At 42.3% G+C, this 17,690-nt stretch overlaps 1 protein-coding gene and 1 long non-coding RNA gene across 3 annotated transcripts in view; one reads left to right on the plus strand and one right to left on the minus strand.

The window, feature by feature from the left end:
• Window positions 1-14,313, plus strand: part of FCHSD2 (FCH and double SH3 domains 2) — a 285,200-nt gene extending 270,887 nt beyond the window's left edge. For both annotated transcript variants that reach the window (XM_043580308.1, XM_043580309.1), the window contains 7 exons: window positions 2,484-2,618; window positions 7,866-7,949; window positions 8,069-8,246; window positions 8,546-8,766; window positions 9,711-9,840; window positions 9,983-10,065; window positions 12,185-14,313. In XM_043580308.1, coding sequence (XP_043436243.1) covers window positions 2,484-2,618; window positions 7,866-7,949; window positions 8,069-8,246; window positions 8,546-8,766; window positions 9,711-9,840; window positions 9,983-10,065; window positions 12,185-12,268 — 915 coding nt within the window. In that variant the 3' untranslated portion in view covers window positions 12,269-14,313. The remainder of the gene's footprint in view (window positions 1-2,483; window positions 2,619-7,865; window positions 7,950-8,068; window positions 8,247-8,545; window positions 8,767-9,710; window positions 9,841-9,982; window positions 10,066-12,184) is intronic.
• LOC122483370 lies at window positions 976-8,090 on the minus strand. The gene is made up of 3 exons (XR_006297397.1): window positions 6,970-8,090; window positions 3,292-3,342; window positions 976-1,060 (listed from the first exon to the last, which is right to left on the minus strand). It is a non-coding gene; the product is annotated as an uncharacterized LOC122483370 (long non-coding RNA).
• Window positions 14,314-17,690: the final 3,377 nt, after the last annotated feature.

Raw genomic sequence — 17,690 nt, forward strand, 5'->3', positions numbered from 1 at the left:
GCTCATGAAGTGTAGGCAATACATTTGACAGGAAATATGTGCTACTTATTCTTTTAGAACACTCCCCCACACACACACACATTTCTATAGAATTTTATTAGGGAAATAGCAGTTAAGAATAGAGTCAGTTTTAAACATTAGTGCTCAATAGAAATCACTTTAATTCACTAAAAAGTAAAAGTGGACTGTATAGGAGGCCTCTACGTTGCAACTCACTGAATGCCAGGAAGTCTTCTCTGACCTTCCTATTCACAGGACCCCCTGTGCACTCAGCATTTAGTTGTGATGGCTTCTCCACTCTAGAGTATGAGCTTTTGCAAAGCAAACCATGTCCTCCATTTCATATCTAAGAGCCTAGCACAGTGTTCAGCATGTTGTAGATATTTGATATTTCAGTTAATCGGTCTATTGTGAGACCTGATTCTGACCACCCATTTCTTGTATGTTTAATGTGTAAACATTTGTGCCTTTGGATGTTTGAACATATGAAAAAGTAGCTAAATAGATGTTTATATGTAGCTAGAAACAAAGAAACTTTGCCTGTTTTGTTTGCTCTTTTTTAGATTTTTACTTTAAAAAGTAAGACATATTTGGGGCATCTGGGTGGCTCAGTTGGTTGAACATCCACTCTTGATCTCAGCTCAGGTCTTGATATCAGGGTCATAGGTTCAAGCCCTACACCGGGCTCCACACCAGGCATGAAGCCTACTTGAAAAAAAAGAGTAAGACATGCTTATTCTAATAGTTCAGATTGTAAAGAGAGAGAGATATTAAAAACAGCCATCTCTATTTCCAGTCTTTGTTGTGTTATTCTTCTTCCCCGTCAGATATTTGTGTTCATATAAATACTATTTGTACTTCAGTATCATGGACAGTACTCTAGGTAAATACATTTGTTATACCCAATTATTGAATACTGTACTGAGAGTGAACCCCAGAATGATCATACGGATACAGACTGGTTGTGAGCATACGTTGTTTACCCTTGTGACATTGTGGCTGACTGGGAGCCGTAGCTTGCTGCTGCTGCTGCACCACGAGAGAATATTGTACCATGTCGCTAGCCCGGAAAAAGATCAAAATTTAAATTTTAAAGTATGTTTTCTACTGAAAGTGTATTACTTTTGCATTATCACAAAACAAAAAATTGTAAGTCAAACCATCGTAAGTTGGGGACCATCTATAAATTACATGAGATATTCAGCACTTTATTATTATAAAATAGTCTCTGTGTTAGGTGGTTTTGCCCAACTGGAGGCTAGTGTAAGTGTAAGGGCTAATGTAAGCCCTAAGTGGGCTAGGCTAAGCTAAGCTATAATGTTCAGTAGGGTAATTGAATGCATTTTCAACTCAGGATATTTTTCAACATATGATGAGGTTTTTCGGACATAATGCCATTGTAAGTCGAGTAAGATCTATAGTGTTACATCCTGATCCTTTATTTCTCCATAGTATATTCACAAAAGTGATATTGCTAGATCAAGTGGTATGTTTTGTTTTTAATTTCAGTAGGGTTTATTTTTGTTATATTTTTAAGGATTATAAGCTTACTTTTTTTTTCTAAAACTCTTTTCAGTGTTCTTACTATTTTTATTTTTGAGGGAGACTGTGAGCAGAGCAGGGTCAGATAGAGGAAGACACAGAATCCAGATCAGGCTCCATGCTCTGAGCTGTCAGCACAGAGCCCAATGCAGGGCTTAAACTCAACGAACCACAAGATCATGACCTGAGCTGAAATTAGATGCTTAACCGACTGAGCCACCCAGGCACCCCATATCAGTTTACATTTCTACCAATGGTAGAGGAAAGCCTGTTTCTCCACATCCTTGGATAGCATTTAGAAATCTTTCTAACGTTTCCCAGTATGATCAGTTTAAAATGGTAAAAGGCCTTTGGGCACCGGGGTGGCTTAGTCAGTTAAACATCCAACTTTGGCTTAGGGTATGATATCCCAGCTCGTGAGTTCCAGCCCCGCATCAGGCTCTGTGCTGACAGTGCAGAGCCTCCTTCGGATCCTCTCTCTGATCCTCCCCTGCTTGTTCACTCTCTCTCAAAAGTAAGTAAACATTTTTTTTTAATGGTAAAATGTCTTTATTAGTATTTAACAGTGAAAAGAGAAAGGATACTGATAAGGATAAACATTTATGTATTTGAATGACATTTTACTCCTGGTTTTTGAAAACAAAACAAAAACACCTGATCCTTTCAGAGGGCCTGATAGAGCATTATAACTCTTGATCTTGGGGTTGTGAGTTCAAGCCCCGTGTTGGCTATAGAGATTACTTAAAAATAAAATCTTAAAAAAAAAGAACTTGGCCCTTTCATAACATGAAAAATGCAAGAGAGAATAGATACGTTTTTCTCTGTGCAGTTGAATAAGTAATTCATGTTTGAAACAGTCAGGTTTTAAGTGTTTTTTCCTGCTTCACTCATTTTCTTGAAGTAAGCAAGCTAGGTAATTAATGGCTTCTAATTTTCCCCAGCTTAATGCAGACCCCGAAAGAGAAGAAGGAGAAGAGTTTGAAGACAACATGGATGTTTTTGACGATAGCAGTTCCAGCCCTTCTGGCACCTTAAGAAATTATCCACTCACCTGCAAAGTTGTTTATTCCTACAAGGTGTGTATTTCTGTAACCTAGTGCTCATTTGAAATAGTGGCAGTGCTGAAGACACACATAACTATATCTACCTAGCCCTAAAATTGGTGTTCAGTTAATATTAGAGACAATATAACATAGTGGTGAACAGTCTAGACTCTGACCTCAGACTGCCTGGATTAAAATGCCACTTACAAGCTATATGACCATACTGATTAGTCCCTTCGTCTCTGTGAGCCGCAGTTTTCTTATCTCTATTATGGAGGTAATATATAGCGCTAGTTTGAAGATTAGAAATAACACTTTATAGCAAAGTATTTAGTATAGTGCCTGGCATCTAGTAAATTTTCAGTAAATAGAAATCTTACTCTTATTATCAGTTGCCTGCTTTGGCACAGACCCTCCATTAGGATGACGCTCAAACTTGATATTAAAGGAAAATTGTTTTACAAAGCAGTTTTGTTAAACTTTACCTTTCCTAATCTTAATATGACCACCTCTTATTTCCATAGTAAGTAGGGACCTGGATAAAAAGATGCCAGAATTTCCAAACTTGATTTGGTATAATAGTTCTTAGTCTCTCTCACCCCTGCCCTGCTTTCACATAAACTTTTTACTCACACAAAATAAATTGAGTTTCACTCCCCTCATCAGTCCATTGACCAACCCTCTTGATGCTACCTCCAAAACATACCCTGAGCCCATTCGCCTTTCACCATCTTGGTCTAGGCCATTGCTTCAGTTACTGTAAAAGAAAAAAAACCATAATTGGTAGCCTTCTGCATACTTGCCTCCCTCCCAAAAGTCCATTGTCCACTTTTCAGTCAGAATTATCTTTAACACATAAAGGAGGTTATTTTATTCCCCTGTCTAAAAACCTCTTAAAAGCTTTCCATCACACATAGAAAAACAGACTTTTCACTAGAGTCTATAGTGTTCAGATTGATCTGGCCCCTGACAGTCTCCCTAACTTGATGTCAGACCATTTCCCTACCCAGCCCAGTCACCACACATTAGCCACTGTGGCACCATGCTCCTTCCTGACTTGACAACTTTGCACTCACTGCTCCCTCCACCTAGAACATCTTTCCCCAAATCTTGGTTGGCTGCGTACTGCCCTTCACTGAGGCTCAGCTCAAATGGAGCCTCTCCTCAGGTCTCCCCTGACCACCTAAATATATAACTGACTTCTCATTTACCCAACTTGTGTACACATACTCTCAGTCTCTCTCTCTCTCTCAAAATAAATAAACTTTAAAAAAAAAAAAAGAATACTTCCTCTTTCCTAAAAGGGCTGGAGTTCTTTTTCAAAATAAACTATTTTGATAATCTTTTGAAAATTTCAAATCTTCTGCTGAGATACTTAGAAAGGTGTTCTAGAGTATTATACAAGTAGGGTTGGGAATGTTTTCCCATCTCACGTGTCAGTATGATATTTACTTTGAAGTTCCAGAATTAAAATTTAAGGTCCCTTAATGGAGAGGGTCCCGAGTGTCTGAGTGATTATAAATAGCTCACATCCATCCAACATCCCCTCTATTGACATATGCCAGGCATGTCTCTATAGTAAACTGGACTATAAAAATCTGTTTAATCATTTAATCACTGAACAGTCACTCAGTGCCCAGTATGTGATATGTTTCAGGGATGCAAGAATTAGTGGACACAATTCCTGCTCCCTCCCCAGATGGATAGTCTGGGGGGAATAAATATTAAGCTGAAAAGTAGAGTACGTATGAAAACATTTATAGTAGGGGTTAAAACGGCTAATTTTTCCTGTGATAGTTGGAAGCAATTCCATAGATGAGGTGGCATTTCAGTTATGTCATGAGTAAGATCTTACTAGATACGGTGAGAAGGGAAAGAACCTTCTAAGCAAAAAGAATAAAAGATAAGAGACACAGTTTGATGAGAGTATGGGATGTTCAGGAAATGTTACATTCGGTGGTGGGTGAGCATCAAGTGTGGGGATTAGAGCAGCTGGAAATAAAGATGTTTGCTGTCAGAGAGTAAAGGGCCTTGGAGACCAGACTAAAGTATGACTTTTATCCTGGCTGGTAGGGACCTCTGGATGTCCTAAAATCAGATTGGGCTTTTAAGAAGGTAAACCCTGGTCGTGGTATAGATGCTATATGGGATAGATTAGAATAGAAATGAACTGTAAGCCTAATGGTGATTCCCATAGTCCAGACCAGCAAAGCAGGCCTGGGTTAATCTAGTGAGGACAAAGAAACATTATATTTAAGGATTAGATTAAAAATGCTCATAACTTTTGGGGCACCTGGGTGGCTCAGTCAGTTAAGCATCTAACTTTGGCTCAGGTCATGATCTCATGGTTCGTGAATTCGAGCCCCGTGTCAGGCTCTGTGCTGACAGCTCAGTCTGGAGCCTGGTTCGGATTCTCTCTCTCTCTCTCTCCCTCTCCCTCTCCCTCTCCCTCTCCTCCCCTCCCCTGCTTATGCACTCTCTCTCCCTCTCTCTCTCTCAAAAATAAATAAATGCTCGTAACTTTTGACCCTACTAGCATAGATCCTAAGGAAATGATCACAGTATAGAAAATGATTTTGGACACAAAATGTTCTTTCATCATAGTACTATTTTTATAACAGCTGAAGTTGGCAATCCAACAAAGGATTGTTAAATAAATTAACCATTCATATAACCAAACAGTAAACATAAAATATTATGAATATAATTAAAAATTATATTAATGAAAGTTTTTTTATGTAAGAAGAAATGATATGTTATGCCAGAAGAATAAAATGCTCGTGTACCTTAAGATTTCAGTTATGCATATTTCCAGCTTTTATACAGTGAACATGTATTATTTTTATAATCAGAAAAAAGTATACTGTTTTCAAAGAAAATAGGAAATTTAGAGAGGTAGTGGTGGGAATGGAGGACTTGGCTGCTTCTACAGTTCTGGTCGTCCCTGGATATTAGGATTTCAGGGGGCAGTGTGAGACCACGTGTTTATTTAAAAAACATTTCCTGACCACTTGCTGACTTCAGTTGGGATAAATGAGAAGAATTACATTCCCTGCATAAGTCATTCTAGTGGGAACCCTACAAGGGCAAATAACTAAGTAGAGTGCCATGGTAGTTCTCATTAGAGAGATATGCAAAGCTTTACAACAAAAGAAGGAAGAAGCAACCAGCTCCTTGGGAGTGGTCTGGAAAAACATATGAGCTGGGCCTCAAATCATGAGTAATTCTAATAGCTACCATTTGTTAAATACTGTATGCCTGGTACCATATTTATGTTTTTCTAATCTCTTTAATAACTCAATATGGAAGATATTATCAACAAACCCATTAAATCAACAAATGTTAATTGAGTACCTTCCGTGTACCGTCCTGTTCTTTTCTAAGCTTGAGGACATGGCATTGGTCAATTACAGACAAAAATCTCTGCCTTCATGGAGCTTACATTCTAATAGGAATAGAAAAGAAAACTGACGCTCAGAGAGATCTTATGAATACTTGCCCTTAGAAACAGACTGAAACTGGACTTGAATCCACAGTAATCTAAATCTGTTTGCCAGATGGGAAAGAGAGAGCAGGGCCTGCTGGAAAAAAGAAACAGTCTGGTAAAAGCATAGAGGCAAGGAATAACATGGTGTGTTCAGAGAAGAGGCAATAGTGTATGGGGCCAAAGCTTTGAGAAACCATGGTGACCAAACTCTGTAGAGTCTTGAGTTGCCATGCAGAGGACGTGACCTTGTCAAGTGGAAGCATTGGTTACTGTTTGGGGTTGGTGTCTGCTGATATTCTATAACAGCACTGAACAACTTGCATGGACCTCCCTGACTTTTTTACAAGGGCAGCGGTATACTTAAAGGTGTTCTTATCCTTCCTGCTTTGGTTCTCACACACACTGAAGTCATGTTGTGTTGTTACTTTTTAAGTCTTACCATGGAATTAAGGAAAATGTTTTTGTTATATGGGTGCCTTTTCCTGGCATAGTCAAAGCATAGTGTGTTTTTGGATTAGTGAAGAAATCCCACTGGAAAAACTATCATGAATCAATGAGCCTTTTATCCTCATGTTTTGAGATCAGAGGTAATTTACTTAAAATTCTGGTCCTGGAGTATTTCTGTGACTGGTCAGCCATTTTCAATACTATTTTAACATCTCAAGCAGCTATGGCAACATCCAGAATCTGGGTTTAATAAAGTATTATAATGTACACAAAATGGGAAAGGAAGCTTAGTAATGTGACCCATTTTCTTGCCTTACTTTTTGCTTGTGTAACCTGGAGATACTTTACACATTGAGATTGTGAGATTTGAAAAACTGTTAGGGTCTTACAGTTTGGTTATATAGTTGTTCCTAATCTTGGGACTTGGGGAATGCTCTTAAGACTGCTCACCAGAGAACCAGAAGATGCTAGCAGGCCCCGCCCTGTTACATGTGACAGGCAAGTCTCTTTAGGAAACAAAGCCACACAGTTTCTCTCCAGCCTCTCTGCTGAGCCCCTTAGAGGTTGCGCTCAGATTCTGCAGTCTCGGGAGCAGTATCTGGGTGGCCAGTGCTATTGAACTCCTGCGTCAGAGACCATAAAACCATCACAGTTAGCAGCCTGTACAAAAGCATCTAAGTGGATCAGCCCATTCTCCACAGTTAAGTTAGAGCATAATAAATCCAAATTGTGGACGATCTCAGCCATTTTCTTTCCTGCAACTCTAATTCTCCTGGCCATTGTTTATCGCACAGTGATTCCAGATCAGTTCTAGGCGCTGCTCAAGCTGTCATCCGATCCATGTACATAGTTCTCTGCATTTTCACGGCCTGCGCCTCCATGGTAGCCCTCGGGTGCCGTTCTAATTCAGCGCTTGCTCCTGTGCCTGTGCTTCACAGATCATCATGGTTCTCAGCTTATTCATCCCACGTTGACTCCCTCATCCTCCCCAGAATGGCAGGATTGTCATTTTGAAGAAATGGAGGCATCAAGAAGTTGAATAAGCAATAGAAACAAGCTGGAGCTGGAACCCTGGTCCCCTGCTTCCAGCAGAGTGCTATGTTCACTGCACCTGATTGTCTCTTGAGGATTCCGTTTCTCCAGTTTTTGCTGTGGCTTTATTTTGTTTAATTTTTTAAAGTAAAACTTCACCTCATTACGATAGTTTTACAACACTTAAATTTTTATGTTTGGTATGTTTTTCAAAATCATTTCAATATTTTGATCCCCAGTTTTTGTTACGATCAGCGCACATCTGCTCTTTATCTAACCTTTTTAATTTTGTCCATGACCATCCTACATTGCAGGCTTCTCAACCAGATGAGTTGACCATTGAGGAACATGAGGTGTTAGAAGTGATTGAAGATGGAGATATGGAAGACTGGGTAAAGGTATATTCCTTTGCTCATATCGCCCCTTCTTGTGACATTTTAGGAGTTTGTTTTGGTTCTTGTTTTGCCCTGTCCAGATTGTGTGTGCAAACCTATTTTGTCACATGTCTTTTACTCAGGCTCGAAATAAAGTTGGCCAAGTGGGTTATGTGCCAGAAAAGTACCTACAGTTTCCCACCTCGAACAGTCTACTGAGCATGCTGCAGTCCTTGGCTGCTTTGGACAGTCGGTCACACACATCCAGCAATTCCACGGAGGCCGAGCTCGTTTCAGGCAGCCTCAACGGAGATGCCAGTGGTAAAGACTGAAACAAGGCACTCTTTATTTGGTCACATTTTGGCCTAAACGGTATTGCCCTGGAGTCAGCCTTCCGTAGGTTAAAAAGCATATCTTTATTCCTATTCTATGATATATTTTCCATAATTTGGTCACATTTATCCTGTAGGGTAGAACCCTGAAGTTGATCTTCAGTGAGTAAAAAAAATTACTCTTACTCTGTATGATCCTCTTTTAGTTGCCACGTGAGCATAGGGGTGGTTGCAAAAGGAACCTGGCTGTCCGTGTTCTTACTGCATTTTCTCCCTCTTCCTACCTAGTCTGTTTCGTGAAAGCACTTTATGACTATGAGGGCCAAACAGATGATGAGTTATCCTTTCCTGAGGGGGCAATCATCCGAATCCTGAACAAAGAAAACCAGGATGACGATGGCTTCTGGGAAGGGGAATTCAGTGGGCGGATTGGAGTCTTCCCATCGGTGCTAGTGGAAGAACTTTCAGCCTCAGAAAATGGTGACACTCCGTGGATGAGAGAGATTCAGGTACATGAGAGGGGAGAAAGCTGAATTAAAAGGTGGTTAAAGAAAATGACTCCCAAGAGGTGGCTGACCCATGCAAACACAGGCTGCAATCTCAGCCCCACCTCCCCACTCCAGTCCTCGGTTGCCACGTTTATGCAAAAAATTGGGTTTGGAAAAGCAGAGACTCATCAACCTGGCTCTTGGGTAATGGCCATATAACACCTCCATTTGCCCACTTTCTTTTCTCTGAATCAGTTAACCAAAATGATAAGTTGTATGTGACATACAAAAAAGTGGTTTGGTAGAGAGAAAGAAGCCAGAGAGGGAATTTATTGTCTCTGCAGTTAGTTTATATAGTAAAAACACTGCTTTCTATCCACCACTGTCAGAGCCTGCCTGCCAGTCCATTTCAGAGGACTAATGGCAGAGCCCCATTATACTCATATGGCTCTAGGCTCAGCTGATCATAGCAAAACTTGCCTTTACGGGAAACCCTAATTCAGATCTGTCATAGCAGGTCTGGCAGGCCCAGGACCATAAGGAACATGTCTCCCCATCTTGTGTGTGTGGTATTGCGAACACTTAGTCTGACATTTACAAAATTTGGGGAAGTCGAAAACAGCCAATTATTTTCTTAACACAAAAAAATATAATTTGTCCCCTTTTTTTTCTTCACTAGATTTATTGCATTGACTGATTTAGTGTGTTTTCAGTAGAACTCTAGAGAATGGTTTGACTAAAATCAGTAGTATAATGAGCTCTCTGAGGAGAAAAAGTTAAATGCATCACAAAATTGGGATTTGTGGTGGTTATTCTAAGTTCATGTGCTTCTGATGAGGCTGACCAAAATTGTTGATAGTCATAACTTAGCTGCAGAGAAAAGTAACATGTCTGAATTAGGGAAGCCAACTTGCCTCTCAAGCTTCCTGAGGTGAGCACTTTGTAACCTCTTTCCTTTGTGGCAGATCTCTCCTTCCCCGAAGCCACCAGGCTCCCTGCCTCCACTGCCGCTGTATGACCAGCCTCCCAGCAGCCCTTACCCCAGCCCTGATAAGAGGAGCTCCCAGTACTTCCCACGCTCTCCCTCAGCAAATGGTAAGGGTTTTCCTGGGCATGGATCTAAATACATTTTTATTCAGATATCCACATGTTTACCTGAAGAGCAAACAGATTTGTTATTAGCATTTTTATTGCCCAACAACACAAATAAAACGAGCTGCTTGATTCCCTCCCTTAGAAAACAGCTTCCATACCGAATCGCCGGGATGCTCACAGGCACCAAGGCATACTCCTGAGACCTCATATGGCAAACTGCGACCCGTAAGTCTCTTATCTTACCTGTTATAGAATGCAGTTCTTCCAAATTGAAAGTTAGCAGTTAATGTTTCCCTGTGGCCTCTGTGTTATGCTGATTCCCCCACGCAAGGATCATATGAGTTTGGGAAGATAAAAAGAGCTCTTGAAAATGAAGTCTGTAAAAATACACGCAGGGGCACCTGGGCGGCTCAGTCAGTTAAGCATCACGCAGAGCCTACTTGGCATTCTCTCTCCCTCTCTTTCTGCCTCTTCCCCTGCTCGAGTGCTCTCTCTTTCTCTCTCTCAAGATAAATATTTTTTAAAAACTCAACACATCTTGGAAGGTCTAGTCTAGACTGGTAGTTTTTTTTACTGAGCTATGGTGAGATAGCTATGAAAGGTGTATTTAAATTGTAGCAAGCATTAAAGTGGTCTAAGTGTGAAACAAGCAGTTTTTTTCCAGCAAACATTTATTGATAAATTATTTTCCAAGCTTATATTTCTCTCTGTGAGGAACACAGAGATGAAATGAGATATACTTCATGTCCTTTTGAGGTTTAAGAGCTTCTATTCTCAAGGAGAATCTCTTACAAATAATCACCTCTACTCATCCCTCACTCTACCCCACCACCTCACTGTGAAACAGCCCTTCCAAGGTCATAACTTTCCCACACTCATCCAGTACATTTATTTTCCTTGACTTGCTTATCAGCATTTGACACCATTCCTTGAACCACTCACTTCCTTTGGCTAATTCAGCAGATGTGTACTGAGTGCCTTGTTAAGGACTTGGTTCTTAGCCATTGCAAAGTTGTAAGTAGGACAGTGATGTGACTGGTTTTCCATTTTGAAACATTGCTGTGGCTTCTAAGTGAGAGTGAATGGAAGGTGGCAGAAGGGACATGAGAGCCATTAGGAGACTGGAGCAGTTGTTCAAGCAAGATGGTGATACAGACTGGTGGATAAGAGTGAGAATGAGAAGTGAGCTAGTTTGTTCCACTGCCCTTTCCTGGTTTGCTCTCTACTTTCTGGCCCTTCCTTTTCATTGACCTGTATGGGCTTCTCTGCTTCAGCCCATCTCTGCTGATGCTTCTCAGGGTTCTGTCCATGGGTTGCTTCTCCTGAAGTCATTAAATTCATTCTCATTCTCCCCGTACAATCTCATCTACTCCCATGGTTTTGATAACCATTTATTTACTGACAACCCCTAGTCTCATAACTGCCAATCCAGTCTCTTCCCTGAGCTTCAGCCTTGTGGACATTTCACTGTATATGTACCAAAGCCCCAAAACTCGGCAACGAGTTAATTATCCACCTTGCCAGACACACTCCTTCCATATTGCCTTGCTTGGTGAGTGGAACCCCCATTCTACCACTGCTCTGACCTCACTCTTGATAGCTTTCTAGCCCTGCCTCCCACAAAGTCATCACCAATTCCTACCACATGTACCTTGGAGACCTCTATCAAATACTCCCACTTCTCTCCTCCCTGCCCCACTCCTCCCATGCCCCCCCCCCAATTCCTAGGTCAGGCTGACATCAACTCTCATTCACATGACTACAAGAGCCTCCTAAATTGTCTTACCTACACTATTGCCCACTCTTGCCCTCCACTCTTTTCTCCAAACTATTATCCTAGTCATCCTTTCACATATCTGCTCCTGCTGTTTAAAATTCCACCAAAGATTCCTCTTTGCCTACAGAGTAAAGCTCAGATTTCCTTAGCGTGGCTTAATGAGGCTCTTCATGACTTCACCCCAAGCTACATCTCCAGTCCTATCTCTTGCAGCTTTCCTTCCAAGACAGGCCAAAAGGTTTTCAGTTCCCCAAGCATTGCTCTCTCTGGGTTCCACCTCCAGGCCTTTGCTTTGGATGAGCCTTTTGGAGCTACAGTGACTCTTGTGCCCACGAAGCTTTCAGCCTAGGCAAGACCCTGATTTGTGGGTTCCACATTTCATCAGAACAGTTAACTCCTTGGTGTGGGAAATAGTGAGAATTACGTTGGAAGCACACGCTTTCATGTTAAAAGCATTTGTGAGATCCCTGGGGTACCCATGTCTGTGGATAAATGACTGGTTGGGGTTTGGATGCTTCAAGCACTGAATCAGGGAGCTAACAATCCATGTATTTGTTCCTTGCTCAGGTCCGGGCAGCTCCCCCTCCACCTACACAGAACCACCGAAGGCCAGCAGAGAAGATTGAGGATGTGGAAATCACACTGGTGTGATGATGGGTTTGCCCATCCATTACTGCTACAATCAAGGCCAGGCTTGGCGTTTGGCCACTCTTGTTTTTTAGGCACCTTTGCATGATGATGACTCTTGAACGGAGCAAAAACAAGGAGGATTATGTGACCGGGTGGCCTGGTGGACTCCTCCCACGTTTTGAATATTTTGTGCCTTTTTTTGTTGTCATTTTCTATGTCATCTCTCCTACCATAGCACAAATCCTAGCGGGCCCTAGAAGCAGAGGAGGACAGCCCTCATGCCTGACAGTGGTCCATTTTTATATGAGACTCAAGACCAGGACTCAGGGCACGGTCACAGAGAAACTGATCATGTGCACTCGTACAGTATATTACTGTGGCCACAAGGATGTGGCAAAGATCCTCATCTTTCTTCAAGTGGCTTTTGCTCGTCTGATTGAGTTTAATCAGATCATGTTGGCTACGTAAGGAATTAGAAGGAGGGATTTCAGGAGAGGCTGGCTCCTCCCCACAGTTAGTCCCCAGATCGAGAAAAGTGAAACCTTATTGGAAAAAAGTGGACTGCCCTGAGTTTATCGCCAATTTCATTAATGCACATCTCTTCCACAACTAACAGATTTAAAACAGTAACAGTGTCCTTTGTATTAATATTTATGACATTCATTTAGTATTAGTGGAGCTAATATGGAGGGGCTGAACTAATAGCCAAATCTTGTCCATCACATAGACTTAATAGAAAGGAGGCTGCGGCTGAAGCAGAAATGGAACTTCCAGATCTGAAATGAGCCGATTTAATGTTCTTTTTGTATTTGGGTATTTTTCATCTTAATTTTTGCAGCATATATTCTTCTGACCAGTACCTTTAGAATCTGAGTGTCTAGGTAAATTGGGGACACATACTTGCCTTGTTGAGCTTCTCTGCTGGGGAGGCCCCTCGCATCATTTTATTCCCAAACCAGTGCACGAGTCCTGACAGCCAGCCTGTGGCTGCTCTAGACCAGGGGCCACCCCCCACGAAAGTGCAGTTTCCCAGGTCCCACTGACCTGACATATTTCCTTAGGAGGAACAACCTGTGGCTCATGGAAACCAGCTTCTCATGGAAAAGGGCTAAAGGGTTGCACACCCTGCACAAGTGCAAACTGATAAGGAAAAGACAAGTTCTCCATGTCGCAAGGAGAGCCAAGAGTAGCTTTCTCTGCAGGCTAGCAAGCTCACGGTGGCAGGTGGCCCAGGGTAGGGCTCTGTCGGCTCTCCACCTCCTGTGGAAGATAGGGAGTGCCGAACCTAGGGACGAAGGGATTTTGCCAGTTGGTTTGTTTTTGTTTTTGTTTAAGAAATCAGATTTGCAGAATTTAATCTAAAAGTTGTATTATGCTTTGAAAACTCCATCCCTCCTAAGAATCTTTAAAACTTGAAATGCTCGCCAAATGTCCCCATGGGATTTTTGACCAAAAGTCAGGTTATAGCTGAAGAAATCTTCAGTTAGTCATTTGATCACTTCAGTGACAGTACCCAGCGACGAGTCTTCTCCGTAATTTGGGGTTTTTGTTTCGTTTTTTGCATTTCTTAACCTGTTGATCTATTTGAGGTCTTTTTGTGTTTATCAAACTTATTCTTAAGTTTAAAAAAGAAATTAAAAGGGTGGTTTTTTAAGATTTTAAAGTTCTCTGACATGTTAAAAATGTTCAAAGCACTTTACAAAATCTTCCAAGTGCTTAAATCAGGCAGTTCTTGCTACCCAGTCTTGTATTCTCTCTTTAGCTAGCCAAATTGTCCTTGAATCTGGATTTTCCACATTCTCAGAGAGTTATTTGAAATCTTTTGTTATATTTTAAAATATTTTTTGGAAGAGCTGCTAATTTTATTTTAAAAAAACAAAGTTGTAAAAATATGCCTCCTTTTTAAAAAGAACCCCTCCCTCCAGGACATGTAATCAAGCATCACAGTGCACAGGGCCAGGCTTGGAGGGAGTGCCTCTGTGCAGATGTGCTTTCTTTACAGTGGCTGTAAAAAGTTTGTATTTATTATGTATAAAATGTTGAATAATAAAAAAAAATGGAATTAAGTTTTCTAAGTTTCCTTATAAAAAGATTTAGGTAAACAGACCTTCCAAATAGACAATGCTTTTTTATAAAGATATCCCTAGGCCCTCCTTTTTTAAACCATAAAACAGATAGAGAGGGAAGTGAATTCCCAGTTAAAGGCTAAGTCCCTCTGGCTGCCAGCCAGCCACACCGAAGACGAAGGCTCAGTGTGTTTGGGGAGGGGCCCCACAGCTCTCCTCTTCCCAGGGCTGGGCACATGCAATATGTATTCTTCCAGACATTTTCTGTACATAAAACTCATACATGTACACATTACCTTTTTACATATGTGGGGTTATATATTTAGTAGGTTTACCTCATTCTTTTTGAAGGCTATATTCTCCATGGTTTGGATATATCACAATTTTAAGCCTCCTATTGTGATGGACGTTTAGGTTGTATCCATCCATTTGCTGTTAGAAAGTTGAAATTACCATATTTGTACATGATTCTTTATAAATTTGTTCCAGTAAAAATATTGGGTAAATTCCCAAATATGGAATTTGAAAGTAAAAAAGCTATATGGACATTTAGTTTTGTTAGGTTTTGCCAAATTGGCCTCCAAAATGATTGTGTCTGTTAACACTCCCACCAGCAGCATAAGAGACAACAGCGTCGACTGTGGAGTCAGAAGGTCTCAGTTCAATCCTGGCTCTCACTTGACAACTGTGGGAACTGAGCCTCAACATCCTCATAGAAACTTGAGGATAACACTGTGGATCCAAGAAGGATACCTCAAGTCTGTAGCACAGGTGGTCACCACCAAACACCAATATTCCTCGCCATCACCTCCCCCACCTTTAGTAATCTACAGCTGAGCTCCTTTCTTCCAGCCTCATAGTCACAAGGTTGTCAAGGGAAGGTAGGTGCACGTAGGTAGGTATTAAATACCACATTCAATACCCTTTCCATCTTCTGCCTTCCCCTGCTAGTGAAAGGTGTTCACATTTGAGATTGCTATTGGCAGCAGGGGCTTAGTCTGTGATAACGGGGCAGAGTTAAGCTAATTGCCCCACCCCAGCATCACAGCTAAATTTTGGCCTCCGTCATCAGAGGAACTAACTGTAAAGCAATGAAGCCATAGATTCACTGCGTATTGCCTGGAACCCTTTCCTCTCTGACCTTCGACCCTAGCCCACACCCATAAACCAGACAGATATGCAAGTGGGAGGATGTCAGCTGGCTTTAGCCCTGCTACCACTTGATGGGTGACCTTTCCCTCTGGGCCGCTGCATCCCCAGCTTTGAAAGGAGTGGAATGATTTCTAAGGGCTTATCCAACACTTCTTGCTAGATGAGTTCAGTTTCTAGACACAATGAAAACACCAAACAAAAAGGTCACAGTATTTGAGAACCGAGCACACAGACTTCTCAGGATGGCCAGAAACTAAAAAGAAAATTCAAGCCATTGGACTGTCCACTGAGAGAAAGCAAACCCTCCTCTGGGCTGTAATCACATCCTGGGCTGCACTATTCCCTTGCTGCCCAGGGTCCAGCCACAGCCCTCAGTTATGGAGCCAATTACTGCCTGATTAACTAAACTGAGTAGCTTTACAACAAAATCTAGCTGCTTGGAATCTTTGCGTTTATTTTGCTCATTACAAAGAGGTTTTTATGACAAAACCACAACCAAGTTCTAGAAATTTTAGTTTAGAAGGGGGAGAATTGTGATTTGTCCTGAAATCCTGCAACCTGACACAACCAGAATTAAGTTTCCTCCTAGACTCTCCCTGTTTGCTCTGTCACTGTTGATCCAAGAACCCTGTGAATGCCAAAGAGCATCCTGTTCCTGGACCATTTTCCCCTGGTCCTGTTGGCCAAAACAACAAATGAAGTACTTCTCTCATGTCTGTTTCTGAGAGCTCTCTAGTCTGGGAATATTTTCCCGGAGTGTAATCCTGAAAAAACAGATGGACCCACAAATAGGGTTCACACCCTTTCCACACTGTGTGCTAAACACCTAAGCAGCCTTCTTGTTCTCGTCACACCCTTGGTCCCGTGAGGGGCATAGGGAGATCCTGGTCAGAACGCCCATATTCAGGTCCCTGGCCACCTCGATTAGCTGTGGCCTTAGGCTCATCTCTTCACCTTTCTAGTCCTTGCTTTCCTCATCTGTAAAGTAGGAATGAGAAGGCAATACAAACTGCTTCTTAAGATCCAGGAGGATCAACAAAAATACTGAGCAGATAAAATGAAAATATTTTTGACAAGATGTGTGTCCAGAGAAAGGGAACAAGCCTGTACCCAGACATGGTATGCCAACTCTCACAGGTGAGTCCATACCTGGTGCCACCAAGATTCTTCCAGAAAACTTTCTAAGGGCCAAGACCACCTGTGTTCAATTCCTATTTGTCCAGTCAGCAAACTGACCACCCCAGGTCTTGTTCTGTCTACTGGAGACATAAGTGACTCTGATCTCATCTCTGTCACCAAGGGGCTCACATGTGGTAGGGGAGAGTCAGGAACAGCAGACTCCAGCTGAGGTGTGTCTTCCAGGGAGATGACCGAGAGGCAGCAGGAGCTGCTGTCTAGTCTCGGGCTCACTGAGGCCTGAGATTGGACAGGGCAGGCTTACAGAACCCGCCCCCCCCCCCCCCCCGGGGATGAGCTGTGACATCTTTTGTGAGGCCCAGAGCTGTGGGGCAGGAAGTCTCACAGATGGTGAGACCGCGATTTGCCCAAGGTCTTTCAGAAAGACCACTCGGAGCAGAACCTAGAACTGGGTATCCGAAGACCAGGCCAGCTCCTCTCTGCAGAACCTGAGGGTAATTTTCAGAAAAGAGGAATCAGCTGAGTCTTTACCCCAGCTCTGCTATGACCCTGCACAAGACCCTGGCTCCTCTCTGGGCCTCAATCCATGTGCACAGCAAGAGAAAGGGTATTCCAGTTTTGATATTAGAGACCCCAACTCAGGCATGCAGCCCAAGTACTGAAAACCTGCAAGGTATGCAGACTGGAGAGCTGGAGGATACTAAAGGCCTAGAGAAGTTTTTAGCCCCTGGATTCTATCCCCACCAGAGACTTCAAAGACTAGATGGAGGTACAACCTTCCCAACCACTCTCCTCTGAGCTCTTCCCCTGCTCGGTCTTTGCCAGCTACGCCCACCTCCTTGGCCTGTGGCTGGCCTTCCAGACTGGCTCCTCCAGAAGCATTCCAAGTAAGCTGTGGTACACATGTGCTCCCTGAGGTGAGCACTCCAAGGGTGCTATCAGAGTGGCCCCACAAAGAAGGAAAGGTTTACGGGGAGCAGAGGGGTTGCTGGCCCTAGAGTGGAGTTAAGTCATCTCTGAGCACCTTTTCTGGATTATCTAAGTAGCCTTCACTGCAGTCCTGTGAGGTACCAGACCCCAAATGGTGT

This window comes from Prionailurus bengalensis, chromosome D1 (assembly GCF_016509475.1).
Source record: "Prionailurus bengalensis isolate Pbe53 chromosome D1, Fcat_Pben_1.1_paternal_pri, whole genome shotgun sequence".
Lineage (NCBI taxonomy): Eukaryota > Metazoa > Chordata > Mammalia > Carnivora > Felidae > Prionailurus > Prionailurus bengalensis.